We start from the raw sequence: 20317 nt of genomic DNA on the forward strand, positions 1-20317 counted from the left end.
TCTCTCTCTCTCTCTCTCTCTCTCTCTCTCTCTCTCTCTCTCTCTCTCTCTCGAGGGAGAAGGAGATCAAAGTTTTTGAGGTAGAGGGCTTGGTGGGGGGTACTTACAAACACTGGTGGCATCAGTCAGTTAACTCATTGCCGGAAGATGTGTTCAGAATACAGGGCAGCAATTGTCAACTGTCTTACCCAATCAACGCTTCATCTGTAGCGTGGTGACCTAGCGAGTATTTGAATAGTTCAGAACTCAGGTTGGCAGTTTCTATCATTATTTACCTAATAAAATGTTGCACCATTGAAATCCAGTATCTAGATTATATAATTATGATAGAAACAATGGAGCTGTATGGATATGTGTGATATTTTTTTAAAGCCTGAATTGTAACATGTGTACTTGGCACATTTTACAACGATGTCTTCTCTTGATTCAGGGCCCCCCTGGACCTCCTGGACCTCAAGGACTACAAGGGCCAAAGGTTATCCTTCCTTCCTTCCTTGTTTCCCCTTATCTCGTACAGTGCAGAGATGCTAATGTTAAGAATGCTAGTCTTTATAAAATATGTCTTACAAAATACTAGAGAAGCAAAGCGAGAAATGCTGTTTCAGAGGACAAGGAAACGGTATCAGAGATTCAGCTAAAGGGAGAAAGAGAACCTCAGAGCAAGGAAGGAAAACAAGGGCAGAGAGGAGCGAAACGGAGATGGCGTGAAGTTAGGAGCGAGCATTGGGGCGAGCACAGAACAGGAAACAGAAAAGCACAGAAATGATTAAAGAAACCCTAAGCATGGCCCATGGGCAAAGGCAAACACTCAAGCAGAAGTGTGTTGAAGGGAGTTCTTCTTGCCACTAAGCGAGACCCTACCTTCCAATTCTTTTGGAAGAGAAAGACAAGAAGACCCTTCCCATGATACACTCATAAATGACTGACACGTTTAGGAGCCACTCATGAAACATTAATATTTTCCACTTTGTATCACGTGTATTCATACATTTTATCAATGACGCTTACTAACCACAAACAGCACCAGCCAAGACTTCCCTGATTCTACATAGGTTTTGTTGGTGGTGTCAGCTTTAGCCCTCCAGACGAAAGCTCCGTCATTCAACCATGTTTGATCAATTAACACATGTCCAGGGATTCTGGCTTTTCAGAACTGAGCTGCACGTGTTGAAATATGACTTTCGTCATTGGATTCTTGTAGGAGATTCAAGTGGTTTCAAAATTCAGCCTTTATTTATGCTCCTTAAGTCGGTTTATTTGCTGTGCCTATTAAACATACACTCACATTCATGCACACATCAGCTTTTGAACTTTTTCTGGATACTTAAAAACAAATGTCTAGTATGTAGATTTATTTCTCTATTAAAAGACTATAAAATAGAGTGTTACTGAGGTTCCCGTCCATGTGAGATGCATAGATCTTTCTGAGCATAGATCCTAATTCCCAAAATATTTTCTGTGATTCATAAACATGTTCCATATATAACTTTAACATACGATATAGAATGTTTTAACTAGTTCTCCACATAGCCTTATGCCTGAGAACATAACAGCAGCTGGGCAACAATCATAACCAAGTCTGCCTAGATCCCTATCTTTAATGGCTTCATGAGCTGAGTTAGACACTAGGGAAGGAATTTTGAAGATTTTGTGAAATTTCTTGCTTCATCTCCTCTCATAACTAAATCTCAAAAACCAGAATTTTCTCCAAAGCTCAATATGTACTTCATTTGCCACAATGCTCAAAGGCTTCTTTGATTTCTCTACAGCTCTGAAGCCAAGAGAAGACAGCCATGCCTTGATCTAAAGAAATACAGGGGACTAGCCAGCTAAAAACACAATCTCACTAAAACCTCCAACTCTCTTATTATTGCTTGTTAATTATGGGCCTTCATTATCTGATATAGATTTTTAATCTGCAGAAACCAGCAAGAGGTTTGACTATGAACTTAGAGCCCAGGGTAGGAAACAGACAAGTAAAGGCGTGAACACTAATCGATCAAGTGCTTTAATCAAAACCATGTGGGATGAGGGCTCAGTGGTAAAGAGCATAGCTGCTCTTCCAGAGAACCCAGGTTCGATTCCAAGCACCCATATGGTGACTCACAACCATCAATAACTCTAACCTTAGAGAATCTGATGCTTTCTCCTGGTCTTTGAGGGCACCAGGCACATGCAGCCTCAAGACATATGTGCAGGGAAAACACCCATACACATAAAAATAAAAATAAATATTTTTTAAAGAGAGTATGGGTATGGATATATGTGGAAATGCTTCTCTTAAGTCTGGGAGTCCAAGATAGGTTTGAGCTGAAATTGAAAGACAGAGGGATGGTAGACACATGGAAACCTGCATGTGTGGTAACAGAGAGGTATAAACCACCCCCTCACCTGCCACCTTGCCATCCTATCTACCATCCTGTCATCTTGAGCCCACCATAGCATCTTAGCACTAATATCATATTATATGATGAGCCTCTCTATTTCCCATGATCCCTTCTTGAAAAGGTTGGTGTGACTAAGGTGGGTGTATCTGTCACTCTGAGACAGCACAGCATATCCTGAGTCAGGTAATAGGACACATTCCCCCTTGGGAATCCTCATCTCCGACTGACAGTAGCCTACTCACGTGGCTGGCGTGTCTCCTTCCGCTGTCAAATAAGAGGTATTATAATTTCTTTTACACATCAAACAACTCTGGCAAGCCACATTTAATGCTGGAGACTCTGTGGGTCTTGTTCTTTTTGTCTCCCTGCCTCACATTTATTAAGGTAACAGCTGAACAAAGCTATGGTGATTGGACCCAAGTGTTGACAGGAATTCAGACTCAGAATGAAACTGGGGCTCAACTGGGTGCATCCAACCTCAGCAGGCTTGTTTGTGGCAAAATAAACTTTGCTACTGCCACAAAGAACCGGAAATCCAAAATGAGGAGAGGCCTTTTTTATTTCATTCATTGCAAACCACAAGATCCGGCCTTCCTTAAACACTGGGAGAGCTCGGGTTTCACGCTGTGGCCTACAGCTCTCGACATTTTTTTTTTATCAGGAAAAACAGCTCTAGCCGATGGAATACTGTGGTTTATAATATCACCAGACAACCTTTCCTAGAAAACAGAGCCTTGGGCTGCCCCTAGGAAAACCCCTCCATGAGAGGGACTTGCTCACATCCAAAAGAACTGTCTTCACACTTCACACAGGGTAGAAATGGGGGGCTTATAGCCTCATCCACACACATGGCTGACTCGGTGATATTAAAACAATGCCCTACCTTTCAAAGGACTTTGTTCATCTTTCTTTCAAAACTGAAGCATGGCTAAACATGTGCTGTTCAAATAATCTCTAGCATGTTGTTTAGATTTGTTCTTAATAAAACATCTTCCATTTAAAAATAAATCTCTCTATTCTGACTCTATCCAATGTTCTAATAAATCATACTATCAAAAAGCCATTTATTTCATTTCCAGCATGGTATAGGAAATGGAATGGGCCTGAAAGTCACTTCATGTGGATTGAGATATCTGATGTATTAGGTCCTCCAGGGAGCCTTTCCTGGGTAGGGCACACTCGCAGCCATTCAGTAGGGTTTACATTGGTCAGTTAAGCTATTGCTGTCAATTTACCAAACTTTACATTTCATTCTTTCATAGTCTGCCTGTTATGTTTTGATTGTTACTGAAAATTAGAGAACTCATCCTGATTCCTTATCAGAAAAAATAACCGAGCGAGTCTTAGCAGTGCTGCAGGGTGTGGCCAGCCATTACATTGTATATAATCGATGGAAGAAAAGAAAAAAGCCAGAGATATTTGCTACATAGGAGTAAAAAATCCTCAAGAAAGATTTTTCTCTTCACTCAAGCTTAGATATATGAACCATGTCAGCATATTCTTAGGTTAAAATGCACTTGCTAAAAGTCAAACTGATCGTTTATCAACCAGCATAGCTTCTTTAGCAATGATAAATGCAAACAAGTTCTTGCTTTTTATTTTATCAGGGTGAGCAGGGCTCTCCAGGAATCCCCGGAGTTGATGGAGAACAGGTAATTTTCAAGGATATATGCCATTATTTAAAGCACTGTTGTTGATCAGTACTTCTATTATAAGTTTAAAGCCAAAAGTCATGTCTTTTGACACGATGCACTGTCTCTTTGTTTCCAACATTTGTTCCACATGAAATCAAAATATGTGATTGGTTTTAAATTAGATATAAATTGGGTTGGCAGAAATGTAAAGCTATGTGTTACTTTGGTTTTGTTCTTAATACTACTGACCTATCAGTCTACCTCAACAGATTCTAATAGACTCTAAAATCATTACCTCATCAGGAAGAACGGCTTTGGGTTGGTTGGTTGGGGTTTTTTTTGTTGGTGTGTTTCCGTTTTGTTTTGGGTTTTTTTTTCAGTGAATATAATGAAATTCAACATCAAAAACCAATGGCCATAATTTTCACAAATAATAGTATTACTTAACTTTAGGCATCTGATGTCTTCTTTTCCTGAATAATGATTCCCCCCCCCTAATATTCTAGATTGTTTGAAAACTCAGTAAAGCATCATAGCTACGCACACTGCAGCAGTAAAGCATCATAGCTACGCACACTGCAGCAGTAAAGCATCATAGCTACGCACACTGCAGCAGTAAAGCATCATATTTATGCACACTGCAGCAGTGAAGCATCATAGCTACGCACACTGCAGCAGGGGAGCATCATAGCTACGCACACTGCAGCAGTGAAGCATCATAGCTACGCACACTGCAGCAGTGGAGCATCATAGCTACGCACACTGCAGCAGTGAAGCATCATAGCTACGCACACTGCAGCAGTGAAGCATCATAGCTACGCACACTGCAGCAGTGAAGCATCATAGCTATGCACACTGCAGCAGCATCTTTCAGGGTGCCCTCAGTTCAGACATTGACAAAGGTTCTGGACAGTCTGGACAGTAGATACTTAAGGTTTTGTGGGTACATATTGTTTCTGTCGTGTATTCTTTTCCTTGAACACATCTTACTTTTTTGTTTTAATTCAACGTAAATAAAAAACAGTCCTTAGGCTGGACTTGGCATGTCGGCTGTGGCTTGGCAACTCTGCCTTTTAAGAATTTTGCTAAGAGAATGCAGACAGCATTCGGGATCAAACCGCAGTGATTAGTTTCAAAATCTGTCAGGTTATGTGACTTCTATTATTTTCTCAAGAAGTGGCTCATGGGCCGGAAAGAGGGCACTGTGACTGGAAGCACTTGCCCTTATAGAAGACCTGGGTTTGGTTCCCAGCTCCCCCATCAGCCAGCACCCCAATTCCAAGATGTTGGAAGTACCCTCCCTTGAGCTCCACACATATTCAGGCCCACACACAGAATAATAAAGAATACTGTTGAATATACTTAAGAAATAGCCTGAATTAATGAATATGAAATCAAAGGAATTCTTAATATACTAAATCAACAATACACTAAAGTATTCTACCAAAAGAAAAAACAAAACACTTTAGAAAAAGAGTTATTTTTAGTAACAGAGTTGGATATTAAAGTCCATATACTGTCACATTAAAGAAATAGTATAGAAAGGTAATTTAGTCAATTTTCCATGACAAAGGTTACACATAAGGTTATCTTTGCCCATTGTTAGTAATTAAAGATAATAAATTAGAAATTCATAGTGACAGTGAATATTTCCACACATACAACATATGAAGTAGCTAGATGTTTTTTCTCTAGGCTTTGCAAGGTTCTATTCTCCCACTAAACCTATTGAATTGACTGTGTTGCTTTTCCCCTGTCACAAAATCCCCAAACCTTAACCAGCAAGATACATTCATCTTTGCTGGTACTTTTGCACCCCTCCAGTATGTGGTTCTGAACTCAGTATAAAGATAGCTAACAAAATTAACATGTGTTCTTGTCCCTACAACGAGCAAGTCTGTGCAGCCTGTGAATCCCTCCCATAGTAACCAGGGCCATCTGGTCATGTTGCCACAGGTTGCTAGGATGAAAATGATTAAAAATATTAATTAATTTTAATGTTAATGTTCCACAACTCACATTTGTTAGAGTTCAAAACCCACACATCTATTTTCTCATTGCAAAAGAATAGTAATTACATTTTGGCTCACCGTGCAGAGACATCGTGAGAACCAAACAGGGGACACTGGACAAATGAGGTGCTTGAAAGCACTGATTGAACATTGGTGCTGGAAACTGATGACAGCTAGAATATACACACACAGTGACGAGACGGGGACAACCGTGTAGAGATGGGAACATTGACTTGGACCTTGGCGGTTGTACACTGAGTCCTGGTTCAAATGTTTGCTGTACTGTTGAGAATTACTGTCATTACACTGTCTTCTGGACTGGCAGGATCCAGAGTTGCCAAGCAAATTGACGAAACCAGGAGAAATAACGCCAAAACCTGAGTTCATGTTTTTCATATTTAAATGGTCTGTAGAATGTAATCCTATTACATGGGGAAATACCATTGATCCAATGTAGAAAATGCCGAAGAGCCAAAGTCCCGGCCATCTCAGCTTGCTCCCACCTCTTGGCAGATTTATCTGGAATCCCATTGGCCCTAGGATGTGCCTATCATCTTGTCACTACACTGCTCACATGCAAACTCTGTAACTTGTAGGGACTCAAAGGCTCAAAGGGAGACATGGGGGACCCAGGTATGCCCGGAGAAAAAGGAGGACTTGGACTTCCTGGATTGCCGGTAGGTGCACACTCTATGATGTACTCTCACTAAAAGAAATGGCTAGGGAAGGGTCATATTCTCAGCTGTACACAGCCAGGAGTTAACAAACTCTCTTTATTTTGGAAATACTTGACATGTTGTTGCTTAGTTTTTCTAAGCAGGGAACTAAAACTTTATGGTTAGGTCATTTTAAAAGTACATGTTCATGTCTTTTTTTTTTCCTCCCCCTAAATTATTTTCTTTAGAAGATAAAAAAGCCAATGGTATTGGCCATTTGAATCTAGTATGAATAGGTCAAGTAATTATTATAAAATAGGCCAACAAGTTAAAGAAACAAACAAGTTCAAAGCAACAGAACTCAGGAACTGCTAAAGAACAGATTAGTCTTGTGTGGATCCACTGTGGGACGTTTCTTCCTCATGGCTCATTGCTTTCCTCAAACTTGAGAAGGAAATTTTTAGAAATCATAAGAAAAGCTGTAGAAACTTTCCTGCCCTCCACCCCTTCACCCTAGCCCCAATACAAGGGATCGAACCTAGAGCCCCCTGCCTGCCCACACCCACTGAACTATATCTCCAATCCTTTCTAGGTTAAAACCTTGCATAGGCTAGCTTAAGCACACTCTGAAACACAAGCTGGCTGCGCATGTTTGATCATTCTGCCTCCATTTCTCAAGGAGCCAAGATCTCAGGCCTGTGCTACCTGGCTCGTCTACCCATTTGCAAACAAGATACTATAAACAAATGTCAGTGGAACTAAAGTCTCACCTTCACTATTTAAAGTGAGCACAGCATAAAAAAATGACATTATTCATAATCCAGTGTATTTAATGCTGTGAAATCAAGCTCAGTGTAGTTTCTGTTTACTTTGTATTTCTCTCTATATAGCACCCATAATCCTTGCGGTAAATATTACTGCTTTGAACTAAAATGTGTGGAGATAAAACTTCTTATGAATTATGTGCATAATATAAAATTTCAAGGGAGTCGTGGTTTCAGTTGTCTGAACCTTCATGCTAAACTCTGTCTCCTGGTTGTTTGTAGGGCGCCAACGGAGTAAAAGGAGAGAAAGGAGAGTCCGGTTTGCCAGGTCCTCAGGGGCCTTCTGTAAGTCCACGGGTGACCTCTCACCTTCACATGGGATGGTCATTTGCCTAGATCTCCCTGTGCCACATGGCTAATCGTTATTAGAAATACAGTGACTGGTGTGGTGGATCAAACTATACATGATATAGGTTGGTCTTACACTTCTGAGATGCACAGTCTCTCCCTGTATGAGTTAGAAGCAGTTTTGCAGAGCTCTGGGGAGAAAAATCAATGGGTTTCCCATAATGCTTATGGGGAAGGCCTGGTGAAATAAGAACTCGCATTCTCTTTTTCTCCAGAGTCCTATTTGTGCTTGGTGAAATAACCGAGGGTTTAACTGTGGTTGCAGCATTGTAGAATTTCTCAATAATCAGTTGTTTCCTTTCCTTTTAATATAGTTTTGATTTATTCTGGTTTTGGAGAACGGCTGCAATGTTTGAAGTTATGTGATTCTCATAGAGGAATTTCTAAAGCCAGAGAGTTGGGCATATCACTTCTAACTGTGTCCTTTCTCCTCTGTGACCATTGATGGCATTAGCAGAGCCCTAGACTAAGACCTACACTGTACTGCCTTATCTAAATGAAGTAACCACATCCATGTTTGCTTTTTTTTTTTTTTTTTGAACATGCAGATCATAGGCCCACCAGGCCCTCCAGGTCCCCATGGCCCACCTGGTCCCATGGTAAGTGTTCCTTGTCTCTGAAATATAATCGTTTACCTATGAGTGTCTATGGGTTCTACAGGAAAGAGGATGGCCAGAGTCAGCTTGTGTTTTTGTACTGCTCTCTGTGGAGTGGACAGAAAAAAGTGAGGTACTCTGGCTACTTTGCTGTGCTGCCTTTCATTCCACTAAACACATGTGTTAGTGAGAAAGAGACAGATCTGGCAAGCTTTACCCCGACACTATATGAACATGACAAATCATTTTAGCCGGTCGCTGCTGTAGTCTGTTAGTAGAAAGTTAAAGCAATAATGGAGTCAGTGAAGAATGTTCCTAACCAGCTCTGAAGCTTAAGACCCTTCACTGAACTATCCGATCAGGACATTTGTGTAAAACAGTGTGATGAAGTCTGAAGCTGGCTTCCACAGATGATGTAGGTGGCCGGATCTTTTCTTTTCCTTCCGTGTTAATGGCACTTCTGGTGATTCATTGAGCCGGGGCCGTGTTTGCTGCCGTTGTCTCCCAGCGAGCAATGGAAACAGCAGCCCTGACCTTGTAGAACTTCCAGTGGGAACGGCAGCTATGAAACAAGTGTGATTCTCTAACTGTTGGAGTACTGACAGTTGTGTTTAGGCTAGAGTATGGACGGTGGAGTGTTTCGAGTGCTTTGGACACAGCAAGGAACACAGCATGCAGGCTCTAGTGTCACAGTCATCTCTTGGGTGTCTTCATATACCGGAAGACATCAGTAAAGCAGATTAAGTCAATTGTGGCCACACTCGGCTCCAACTGCACTCTAGAGGGGGCATTGTGGGTATGATCCCAGCCACACAGGGTAGCCTGGTCACTGAGGACACACTAATTGCCTCCTTTCTTAGGTAAACAACTTCAGTTAACCTTCTTCTCTTAATAGAAAACGGTTCATTAAGAATTAATTAAATGGCATATTCTGGGATTTCTGTACCCTTTTTAGAAGGTTAAGTTAGAAAACGCTACATTGTGTTCAAATGATAAAGTTAATTAGCTTAAAGGAATTTTAAGCCATTGTTAACAAGAGCTAAGGATACTCAGTAATGAATACTTTCCCCCAAAAAAATGTTTATCCACAGCTTATCAAAAGGGAAAGCCATTAATGTAAACTGATGTAACTAATATCTCGGCATACGTGGTCAGTTATTTTTTGCTCTGTTTTATTCCACTGATGGATATTTAAATATGCATCTCCCTGAATAGCTTATTAGAATCCCTGTAAAAGTTCAAAGCAATCCACAATAACCTTCAGTTAATTTAAATTGATAATTAGCTTCTATATTTGTATTTTCCGCAAAATAACCTTCTTTTTACCCTGATTCAAGCATTTCTTATGACCCCCTTTCCTTGGTAAACAACTGTTAGAAGAGCCTTAGCGGATGCATTTTCTGTGACAATAAATACAATCCAAATCATAATTCTTACCTTCCCTGATGAATGACCCCCAGACTGCCCTGCCTGGCCGTCATCTTCCGTCTCCTCGAGATTCTTCAACACAGTGGCCATGAAGAGTTTTGGACAAAGGCCTTCTCTTTCTTCCTACTCATGCTGAGGGGATGCTGTTTTGTCCCCTCCATTTCTGACTTTCAGGTCCTACCTCTATTCCATAAAAATCCGTGCATCATCTCAAATATTCTCCATCAGGTTATAAAATGGAAATTTGAGAAGTACCTGTAATGTAAATATAAAACAGAGGTTTCTCTTTTTGCCTAATTTTTCTTCCATGAAAACCCCAGCAGTTTTCTCCCTCTCGTAGGCATTTAACAGACAGAGTTGCTCTTAATGAATTTCCTATTACAGAGCAATCCAAGAGCTGGAGAAACATTTGGTAGGTAATAAATAACATCCCACTGACCTGCCTCTGGCTGTAGCTCAAACAAGAAGATTCTTGTTTCACATCTCATTTTATACTTGATACAATACTCACTTCTACAAGGAAGCAATGAGTCAGGTTTTAATTAAAGCTGCGCTTTTCCATTTCTAGGGGCCCCATGGACTCCCTGGACCAAAGGTACCCGCAAATCCCATGATTATTTGATTTCTGTTTCCTTGATGGTCACGGGCGAGCATGATGGAAGCATGTCTGTCCTGTCTTGTTTGTTTGTCAAGTAATGTTGACAGTCTTTAAGCCTTTCAGCATCCAGATGTTTAACTCTCACAGTACAACGTGACTCACACTGAGTTTAAGTGTTATCACCTGGCAATAAATCATTCCTCATTTTGCTTTGCCCTTGTCACTTATGTAAGTTTTTTTAAAAAAAAAAAAAAAAAATACATGATGTATTAAAGTCTGCCATTTAATGGAAATGTCAGACTGATCCGGGAGCTTTTTTCTCTCTAGCTCTGTGTTTGCTATCAATTGCACATCTTGTTTGCCGTCTATATTCCTGCATCTTCATGCTTCGGCTACCTAGCATCTCCGTTTTGTACTTCTGACGGTCACCATCCAGACTGTGACTGCAGAAAAGAGCAGAGAGTTAATCCTCCGTGATAGGACTTGAACAGCTTACCCTGGGAAGATGGTCTCTGCCTGCTCTTTACTCTCACAGAGACCTAGAGGCGCCTTGGAGTGCAGTGCTAGCACTGGGCAATCCGAAAATCAAGAGTAGCCACCCTCTCCTGGGGATTGGCAAGGCCCCTGGCTGGCTCTCCCAGCTGTACCTGGTTGCCAACCATACTGGCTTAACACAGGAATCATTCAATTTCCTTTTCAGGGTCAGGCAGGTAACCCAAGAAAGGGAAGAGATGGCACCTCAGCCTTCTTAGAATGCCTTACCTTCAGGTAAAGCTGATGGAGAGTGTATCAGTCATGATAATGACTGAGAGGAAAGCCACCAAAACTCTTTTAATTCTGTGGTATCTGAGACACACCATAAACACTGAATTAGGTGATGCCCAAGATCTCTTTTGATACAGAAAATGAAATTAGGTATTTTGTCCACAAAACTGTTGTTGTTAACATTATTGATTTCAACAAAGTATAAAACTGAATAGGCCTCAGATGAGGTCTTAGCTCCTTGACTTTGCAATTGATAAGCTACACAGCCTTAGGTTATTTCACTTATTTAATGCAAATTACAGGAATAGATGATGGCCAATCAATCGTAGAAGTGGATACAGATTTGAAATGTGGTCTCTTTACTACTGGATTTGACTGTTTTTAAAATTGAACTTTGCAGTGCCCACGCATTGATGTGTGACTCCCCACCAAAGAATCCCATGGCCTGCTAAGGCTACCTTCCTGTTCATCATCTTAAAACCACACACTAGAAATGTGCTCGCAGGCAAAGCCATGAACCTCAAGTATAGAACAGTGGCTACCAAGCCATGGAAGGCCACCGGTGCATTGATGACTGTGGCACTGTGACCTCAGGAATAGACCTGATCAATTATAGCATATTTGGGCTTTCAACTGTGCCTACAGCACAGGCTCCTATCCCCCAAAATCTTCAAAGTCCACTCTGCTACACAATGTGTGGAGCCTCTGAACGTTTAAATATGTAGCAGGGTTGCATGGGCGCATCTGCCTCAGTGTTTCCCACAATTTTAGGATGAGCATTTTCTTCTAGACAGATGTTAATTATACCCACCCCTGCACTCGAGTTGTGAGACTCTAGACAACCTAACAAGCAGCACACTGTTTTTCACCATCAGGCAGACCAGCTGGCACTTTGCAGGTTAAGAGTCCCTTCAGCCAATGTGACCATGACCTATGGAGGTCACTGCATGAGCAGTGAGGTCACCTTCCTTTTCAGAGTCTTTCAGTGTTTTCTTGACAAATTAATGTATGTAGTTAAGAGCTGAAAAGTGTGCATGCCCAAGCTTTCTCTGTCCCGGGCATGCTATTTCTGATAGACAATCAGCATGTTATATCCCTGGATTTTTACTAAAGTGAGTTAGGAGGATTTATCACTCATCGGGGCTCTTGTAATGTCCTCCCATTTTAAACTGTATTTCCTTCCTTCTAATACAGCATAGACAGTTAGGAAAACTATATTCAAGTTCTTTGGTCTTCATAGTCTCTTCTGGGACTGTCAATTTGTGGTTTACTCTATTGATTAAGCCATGTAGGGATCTGACTTGGCAATGTCAGGAATGAGAACTTGCAGAATGGCATTACTTCAGACATCAGCATCTACATGTTCAGTTCATTCTCCTGGGCTAAATGCTTAAAGGCTTAAAATATCTGTCTGTAACTGTCCTGCATATTCCAGTTTTCAATCCCAGCAGAGTGGGGTTTTCCTACTGATCCCCTTCAGCATCCTCCACTCTGATTGCCTTTGATTTGCTGAGTCAAAACAACGGAGCACTAACTTCCTTGATGCAGAACTCCAAAATCTATGAGGTCAGCTGTTCGCCTTTTGGTAATACTCAACACACTGAGTGTTCTGCTTTCTCGATTATTATTTGTCAAAGTTTTAAGTTAGGTTATTAACTGATGCAAAACCCATGTAGCCTCACTCTGCTGTTAACCTAAAACTGGAATGTGCAAATGTTTCGGAGACTGGGTCTCTTCTCTCACAGTTTAAACACCCATGATAGCAACCAAAATTGGCATTTGCTTTTGCATTTAGGGTGAACCAGGGTTAAATGGTGTTAAAGGATTGAAGGGTGAACCAGGTCAAAAGGGTGACAGAGGACCCCTTGGTCTTCCAGTAAGTAAAGAAAACTTTCCATTTCAGTGCCAATCTCAAGATTTTTCTTTCTACCCAAAGTACCAGCTCTGGTTTGCTCAGTAGCTATCTTACAGTTGAGAGCCCTGTCAGTAGAACACATGGTATGTCAGAGCAGAGCACAGCCCCATTTTGTTTTCCCCCTGATGTCTTGACCTTGTGCCTGAGGATGACCCTCAGCACTAAAACGTTGCATCCCTATTCGATTACATACATGCCAACCTTGCTCTTGTGGGGCTGACAGACAAATTCTGCCATCACCTCTCTCTAAAAAGTGATGTTTATTGTTTCATAACTTCTCCCAAACATGGCCTAATAGAGGTTAAGACCCTCTCTCAATTGCCTTGATCTGCTTGGATTCTAACCGCTGTTGCCCCCTGTTGGTGGCAGGTATGCAATTGGCCATCATTGAGGTCTGTGCTGTGGCTCCTTTGTGTTCTATATGTTTTATGTTGTTCGTTTGGAGACTCCCTACAGTGAGGGTCATGGGACAGTAGTGGGTAGATACAGAATTCTACTGCATTATAACAAAGACAGTGGGTTTCATCTGTTCATATGCCTTATGCCGATAGCCTTCCCACAACAACTTTAAAGATTTTTTTTTTTAGATCGTTATTATGTAATGGATTCATTTCAGGCTTTTCGATATGTCATTTATTCAGTAAACGCAGACATGAGTTGGCAAAGAATACTGTAGGTTACATTTGTAAAATGTGACATAAAACCTATAACAGAAAATAGTTCTATCTTTGAGATGTGAGATAAAATATGTTGGTTGATGAGAGATATCCCATTTCTCCATGGGCACTGTCTCCATGATTCACACAATAGCCCATGGTTTATCAGTTAGACACAGCAGGTCTCTTGAATACATTCACTTGTTGAGTGAATTATGTAAGCTCTATATTAGAATTTAAGTTAAACGGTGCCAATTGGATCCATGGATTAGAGACATAAAATCTCCAAGACACTTGTTAGCCACTAGTTCTGCATCCCAGTTAGGTAGAGTGTCTTGTGATTAACATAAAATTTATCACTCTAACATTTACCTTTAAGTTTCAAAATAGTGACTAAAGAAAAAAAAAGTCAAAAAAAAAAAAAAAAAGACTTAGGGAACTTTGCATTTCCTAAACTTTTAGTCTACTTTATCTAAACTAAACTTCCCCTACTGCCAAATTTAGGGCTGCTTTTTACAGATCATTCAAACGTTCTCATTAACCAAGCAATAGTGATATCTGCTGTTTAGAATCATTGCTACCTGAAGCTGTATTTTATACACGTATAGCATTGATCATGACAGGATCATACTGAAGGAATTTTTAAGTAAAAAAATAAAATAAACAAACTAGAAATATCCCAAGTCTATGTGTTGTCTCTCTGGCAGCTGGAATTTTCTTCTTCTTTTTTTTTTTTTTTTGTAATTAACTGCACCTGAACAAGCCCTCTCCAGCCTGGCCAAGAGAATTTAAAGTGCTAACACAAGGTCTTCTTAAGTATTCCTTGGTCTAATCTGTATCTTTAAAGCAGTATTGGGGGTTTGCTGTAGAAGGGTTTCACCGGGAAGAATGATAGTTACTCTTGCAACGTAGAAAGTGACTTTTTTTTTTTTTTAATATCTCAGTTGGGTAGCCCTCAATTCAAAATAAAGAAAGGCATGCATTAATCTGAGAGGAGTTGGATTTTAAGGCATTTCTCATGCAAACGTCAATATAAAGATTATTTGAACTCAACTGAGAGGCAGACTGGAAGTTATTTTAACTTGAGCCCATATAGTCTGTCTTTCTTTCTTTCTTTTTTTTCCCCCTTTGTTACTAGCAGGCCCTCTAGTGGCAGCTAATGTGAACTTTAGGTCCAACACATAATGTCCGTATGAACTGAAGCCATTCCAAGATATTAAAGCACAGCATTTTTTGCTCATAAAATCGTCTTAACAATGAGAGCCAGAGACCTAGAGCCCTTTACTGGGAGATTGCCATTACGTTCTCTTGAGAATCTAAAGAAATATGAGTAATAGTCTTGAGAAAGTCAATTTCATGTGGACATATAGCTAGGAACCCCCTTACTGTATATTGTCAGCAAGTACTTTGCAGCCCACTGAGAAAACCTCACTCACCAGCTTTTTCGATAAGAATTTCCTGGTAGAAATGTCACTAAATTCCATCATCTGTGGGGCACGTATTGTCACGTGACTTTTTAAAAAACTAACTATTTGTAGCAATGTGATATTCATCCCAGAATCCTGTGTGTATTATGTTGTTTGAAGTGTTGCATTTGTTCATCAGTGCCTCATACTAATCTCTGTTCTTGTCATTCGTGTTACACCCACCAACCCTGACACCAACCCGATCCCAGGGGGCATCTGGCTTAGACGGAAAGCCAGGATCCCGGGTGAGTCGGCCCCGCGTCCTGCTCCGACGTGCTCTGTGGATGTGAATCATGTGCTGGGAACGAAAGACCCCTTCGTTCCTTAGAGTCTTTCCAGATGATGAAGTGTCACTTAGGGCCAGAATCAGAGGGGGAGGTAGATGAGAATGGTGGAGAGGGAGACAGGAGAGAGAGAGAAGGGGTCTCAACTCTAAAGTTTAGTCTGGGCTGCCGGAACATTTTCAGAAGCCCAAGCTTGAAGGTAGATAATTTACTCAGTGAGAAAATGACTGCTCCAGTTGCCCTCTGTGTCTCGGCAACCTGAAACAATTCATAAAAGCCTTCCCAAAATTCCATGGGGCTCTGAGGTGGCAAAAAGAAGGAGTTTATTTTAATTTGCTTTTCCTTTACATTTTTGCCCATCTTTGAAATGTAATCTCTTCCGTAAAACTAACTTCCAAGTCTCTATTTGTGGAAATGAATCGTGTATCTTCCATCATTTTTATCACTTCTTTTTGGCAGTTCTGCCTCTTAAATTTTAGCCATGATCTCTCAGTATTTAGAAGCCATGTAGAAGTGAACCTTGAGTTGAGACAGTAAGAGCATGATAAAGATAATGAGAATTCCCCCACATGAGAATGAGTTTGAAACTCTGAATTCTTCCCTATCCTAAAATTCTAACAGAATCCACCAAACAGCTAGACTAGCAATGGGAACCCAGAGACAAGTTGAAATGAAATAATCGTGTATCTACAAATACAATTTTGCACTCTTTGCTTCTTTAAGCTCAGTCTTCCTGAAAGTCGAGCAAATATATTTGAAGTCCTTACCTCATTATTTAAGACTCTAAATCTGAAATTTTTCAGTTCTAAGAATCATCAAGTAGGTTTTTTTCCCACCAGACCCCAGAGTTCTTTCATTCCTTCGTGTATTATTTTATCTGCCACAGAAACCAATTATGCTGTAGGCAGAGCCTAGAAGAACCTCACCCTGTGGGCCCTGCTGTCACAAGAGAGCTACGAAAAGTTGGCTTGAAAGTTAACACTATTCTTTTTCATATACGTTCCATTCTAATGGCTAAAAAACAAAGTTTGGGAACTTTGACCAGAGTTGTCAGTGACAATGGTGAGAGGACCTGGAAAAAGATGATAGAAAGAAAGGACAGTTACACTTTCCTTGTTAGGATTATGGAGACAAGGGGACAGAGAGATGGCCCAGCAGTTAAGATCTTGCAGATCAGCCAGGTTCAGTTCTCAGAACCCTTGTGGTGGCGCCCTAGCCACTCCAACTTCACTTCCAGGGGATCTGGTGCCCTCTTCTGGCAGCCAGGTGCACTGCACACACATTATGTACATACATACATGCAAAGCATTCACACATACATACAAAATAAAAATAAATCCGAGGAGGAAAAAAATAAAGGATGAGGACAAAATAAAGATGCTTCATCCGAGAAGAATAACTATGAGATATAGCTTTTATGTAGACTCTTCATTGAAACATGCAGTTAGATACTTTGCCTCTCTTGCATGGATTTCTCAAAAACAACTGGCATGAAAAACCATTAAGAATAAAGTGCTTTACAACCAGATGTGTTATCCTAAGACCTCTGCATGCATCATTCTACTAGGCAAGGCAGAGTAAATCAGAATCCCTCTTGCAACCCCAGTCTCTCACCTGGCTCATAGTATTTTATTCTTATCTTTGTTTTTTAGGGTGCAGATGGTCCTATAGGACCCCACGGCCCTGCAGGACCCAAAGGAGAAAGAGTAAGTCCCTCTTTGGGTTGTCACACTTAAGTTGAGGACTGGAGGAATCAGAGCATGTCTTCTCTGTACATGGTGATCTCAACCTGTTCATTTTCCCGGAAAGATGGGGAACTACCTAATAGTAAATGGAAACATTGCCCATTTGAAGTACTATTTAGAGTCCTAAGACTAAGAAGATAAGTATGTAGAATTGGCCTGCTTTAATGCAAACAACACATACATTTACATAGCTAAAGTAAATAGCCCCCATTATTCCTCCTTAACCCATAAGGAAGATATTTGCATTGGGCTGTCATCCAGGAAGTTGAAGTCAATGGGCTAAAACTTCCAGAACTACATATTCTGGTTGATAATCTTAACACAAAGCTACTGTGTTCATTCCCAGTAAATTATAATGTTTTTCCGAAGGATATTACAAAACCTACGTAGTCTTCTCCACATGGTTACCCATGTTCTCATTTTTCTTTCAAGGGTTAAAGAATGACCTGTTTTCCTCTAGCCATAAGGAAATGATTTGGTGCGTTATAAGCAAAGCCCTTTCACCAACCTCACTATCCTAGACTAGGTTTCCATATCCCTGGGAGGAAAAAAAAAAAAAAAAGATAGACTTTCAGAGGAAGATGAATATCTGACACACAAAATATGCTGCAGCCCCGCAGCTACTCATGTGTCTGGAACGTCTTTCCCCTTTTGGTTTCTCACCCACTCTTTCTTCACTTCACCTTGGAAAACTATGTGTGTGTGTGTGTGTGTAGAATTGTGTCATCGATTTCCCCAGCATACACTGTGCAAGGTAAAAATACACTGAGTGTGAGCACTTCACAATGTTGGCACAATCCACTGTGCAAGTTGGTGGTCTTTTTAAAATCAAGGTTTTCATCAGAGCAGGCTAATTTGATTTTAGAGGGAGGGCCTGGGTGGTAATGTCTCTGCCATGCCTCCTGATTTCCTAGTCCTGTGCTCTAAAGTAAAGTCACGCATGCAATAACTGCTTATCAGATACGACAGTGTATAATGCAGTCCGTTGGGGATGAAAGAAACATCCCTCCTCCTTGGAGAAATCCCTCTTTGCTAGTTACCCTGGCACATTGAATAATGCCATTATATTCATCATCATCACATAGACTTTTATTAATGCTCATGAATGTCTACCCATAGATAAACAGTGCTTCGGGTGAAGCATCTATTGTCTTTTTTAATTTTTCCTTTTATTAAAAATAGATTCTTTTCTCACACAGTTCATCCTGATTGTGGGCTCTGCTTCCTGTCCTCCTCCCAGGTTCCTCCTTCCTTAACCCCCCTCCAATCCAGGCTCATTCCCTTTCTGTCTCTCATTAGGGGGAAAAAAAAAAAAAAAAACGCTTCTAAGAGAAAATATTAAAATATAACAAAATAAAATATAAGATAAAAAAAATCACATCAAAGTTGGACAAAGCAAACCAACAGAAGGAAAAGAGACCAAGAGACGGCACAAGAATCAGAGACCCAGTCCCACTCGGGAATCCCATTAAAACACTAAACCGGAAGCCATAACATCAATGCAGAGGGCCTGGTGCGGGCCTGCGCAGGCCCCATGCGTGCTGCTTCCGTGTCTCCGAGTTCATAAGAGCTTTGCTCCGTTGATTCAGAGGGCCTCGTTTTCCTGATGCCCTCCCGCTCCTCTGGCTCTTACACTTTTCTACCTCATATTCCACCGTCTTCCCTGTGAGCCTAGGGCAGGGATTTGATGGAGAGTTCCCATCTAGGGCCGAGTAAGGAAACATCTCTTTCCGTTAATCTAAATGAGTTTATATTGCAACAAAAGAAATCTGTGCAAAAAAAAAAAAAAAAAATAGCCCGAGAATAAGGCCAAAGTCAATACAAATACTTGAGACTAAATCCCAGTGAAGACTGGCTTTATCCAAGAATTCCAGAAAGGGATGAGTCCTTAAGAATATATTATCTGATCTACCATTATTATTTCTAAGATCAAACCAACAACTTCCAGTAATTAGATTCATTAAAAAGTACTTCAAAGCTAAGAGTGTCCTTGCTGCTGATATTCATTTTCAATCGCTGTATGAAGAAACTCAGTCCATCCTAAAATTGGAGCAGCAAGGCTCAGAAGGTCTGTTGGCATCATGCCCCGGGGGCTCAAGTGGGTCTGCTGTTTGGTAAATCAGCTGCTAACTTCCGATAGCTCCACCGTGTCTCAAGGGTATCCGGTGTCAGCGCTGGTGCAGAATTAACCAGAAGAGCAAATGAAGTCGCTAAGAATTTCTGAATGCATAGCTGGAAGGCAGGTGCGTGCGGTGTGAAGTGCTACACTTGTGTCTCCTCAAACCGGATCACGTGTCAGCGTGCTCCAAGTGCCCTCGGCCTGAGTGCAAGGGCAGAGCGTGAGCCTCCAAGTTAGTGGAGGTGCCATCTGGAGTCTCCTGCAGATGTCTCTGATTTAGAGCAGAGAGACTGTGCAAAGGCAGGGTGTTCTAGAACGGGTCCTTGGTCGCTAGATAAAATGCAGCCAGCCTAAAAGAAATGAAGCATTTCCCGTGCAGGGTTTCTCAGATACACGACTGATGCATAAGCATGCAGCTCTCTGTGCTCCCTGCCTTCCACTGATGCTTTCATCTGCGTGGAGGACAGGGAACTTGAAGCCATGCCTAGAGTCCTCCTCTGATGTCCCACCAAACAACACACTTTGTCCTTCAAGCTGTTGTGGGTCTGTGTCTCTAGAGCCGAGAGCATGCTAGTGGTTTTCATTTGAAATACTGATTTCCTTCCTCTGACCTTAGAGCTCTGTAGTGTATTAAGTTTTAGAGGGACAAGGATGCTTTTGGAACCCCTTAATCTAGGTGGGGGAACACTATGCATTCAAAGCCCTGGGTTACTATTTAATTTCTGAGGGTATCCAAGATACAACCACTGGGATTGATGCTTTGATGCTAAGGAACAGATCCAATTCCCATGTGGCTTGAACAAGAGAGTAGAGTCTAGTTCCTATAACCAAAAAGGCAAAAGGAGGAGTCTAGGCCTTGCTTCTCTCCAGGCAAAATCCTAGCT

General features: G+C 41.1%; 1 protein-coding gene across 6 annotated transcripts in view; it reads left to right on the forward strand.

Annotated features, from left to right (window-relative positions):
• Col25a1 (collagen type XXV alpha 1 chain) overlaps positions 1-20317 on the forward strand; it is a 417766-nt gene that overhangs the window by 377841 nt on the left and 19608 nt on the right. For 2 of the 6 annotated variants that reach the window (XM_021195769.2, XM_029537738.1), the window contains 8 exons: positions 431-475; positions 3995-4039; positions 6630-6710; positions 7736-7798; positions 8410-8460; positions 10454-10480; positions 15495-15530; positions 17222-17275. In XM_021195769.2, coding sequence (XP_021051428.1) covers positions 431-475; positions 3995-4039; positions 6630-6710; positions 7736-7798; positions 8410-8460; positions 10454-10480; positions 15495-15530; positions 17222-17275 — 402 coding nt within the window. Of the gene's footprint in view, positions 1-430; positions 476-3994; positions 4040-6629; positions 6711-7735; positions 7799-8409; positions 8461-10453; positions 10481-13043; positions 13125-15494; positions 15531-17221; positions 17276-20317 lie in introns of all 6 variants that reach the window. The other 4 variants (XM_021195770.2, XM_021195771.2, XM_029537736.1 and 1 more) reach the window with 3 other exon arrangements.

Source organism: Mus pahari, chromosome 4, assembly GCF_900095145.1.
Source record: "Mus pahari chromosome 4, PAHARI_EIJ_v1.1, whole genome shotgun sequence".
NCBI classification, from domain to species: Eukaryota; Metazoa; Chordata; class Mammalia; order Rodentia; family Muridae; genus Mus; species Mus pahari.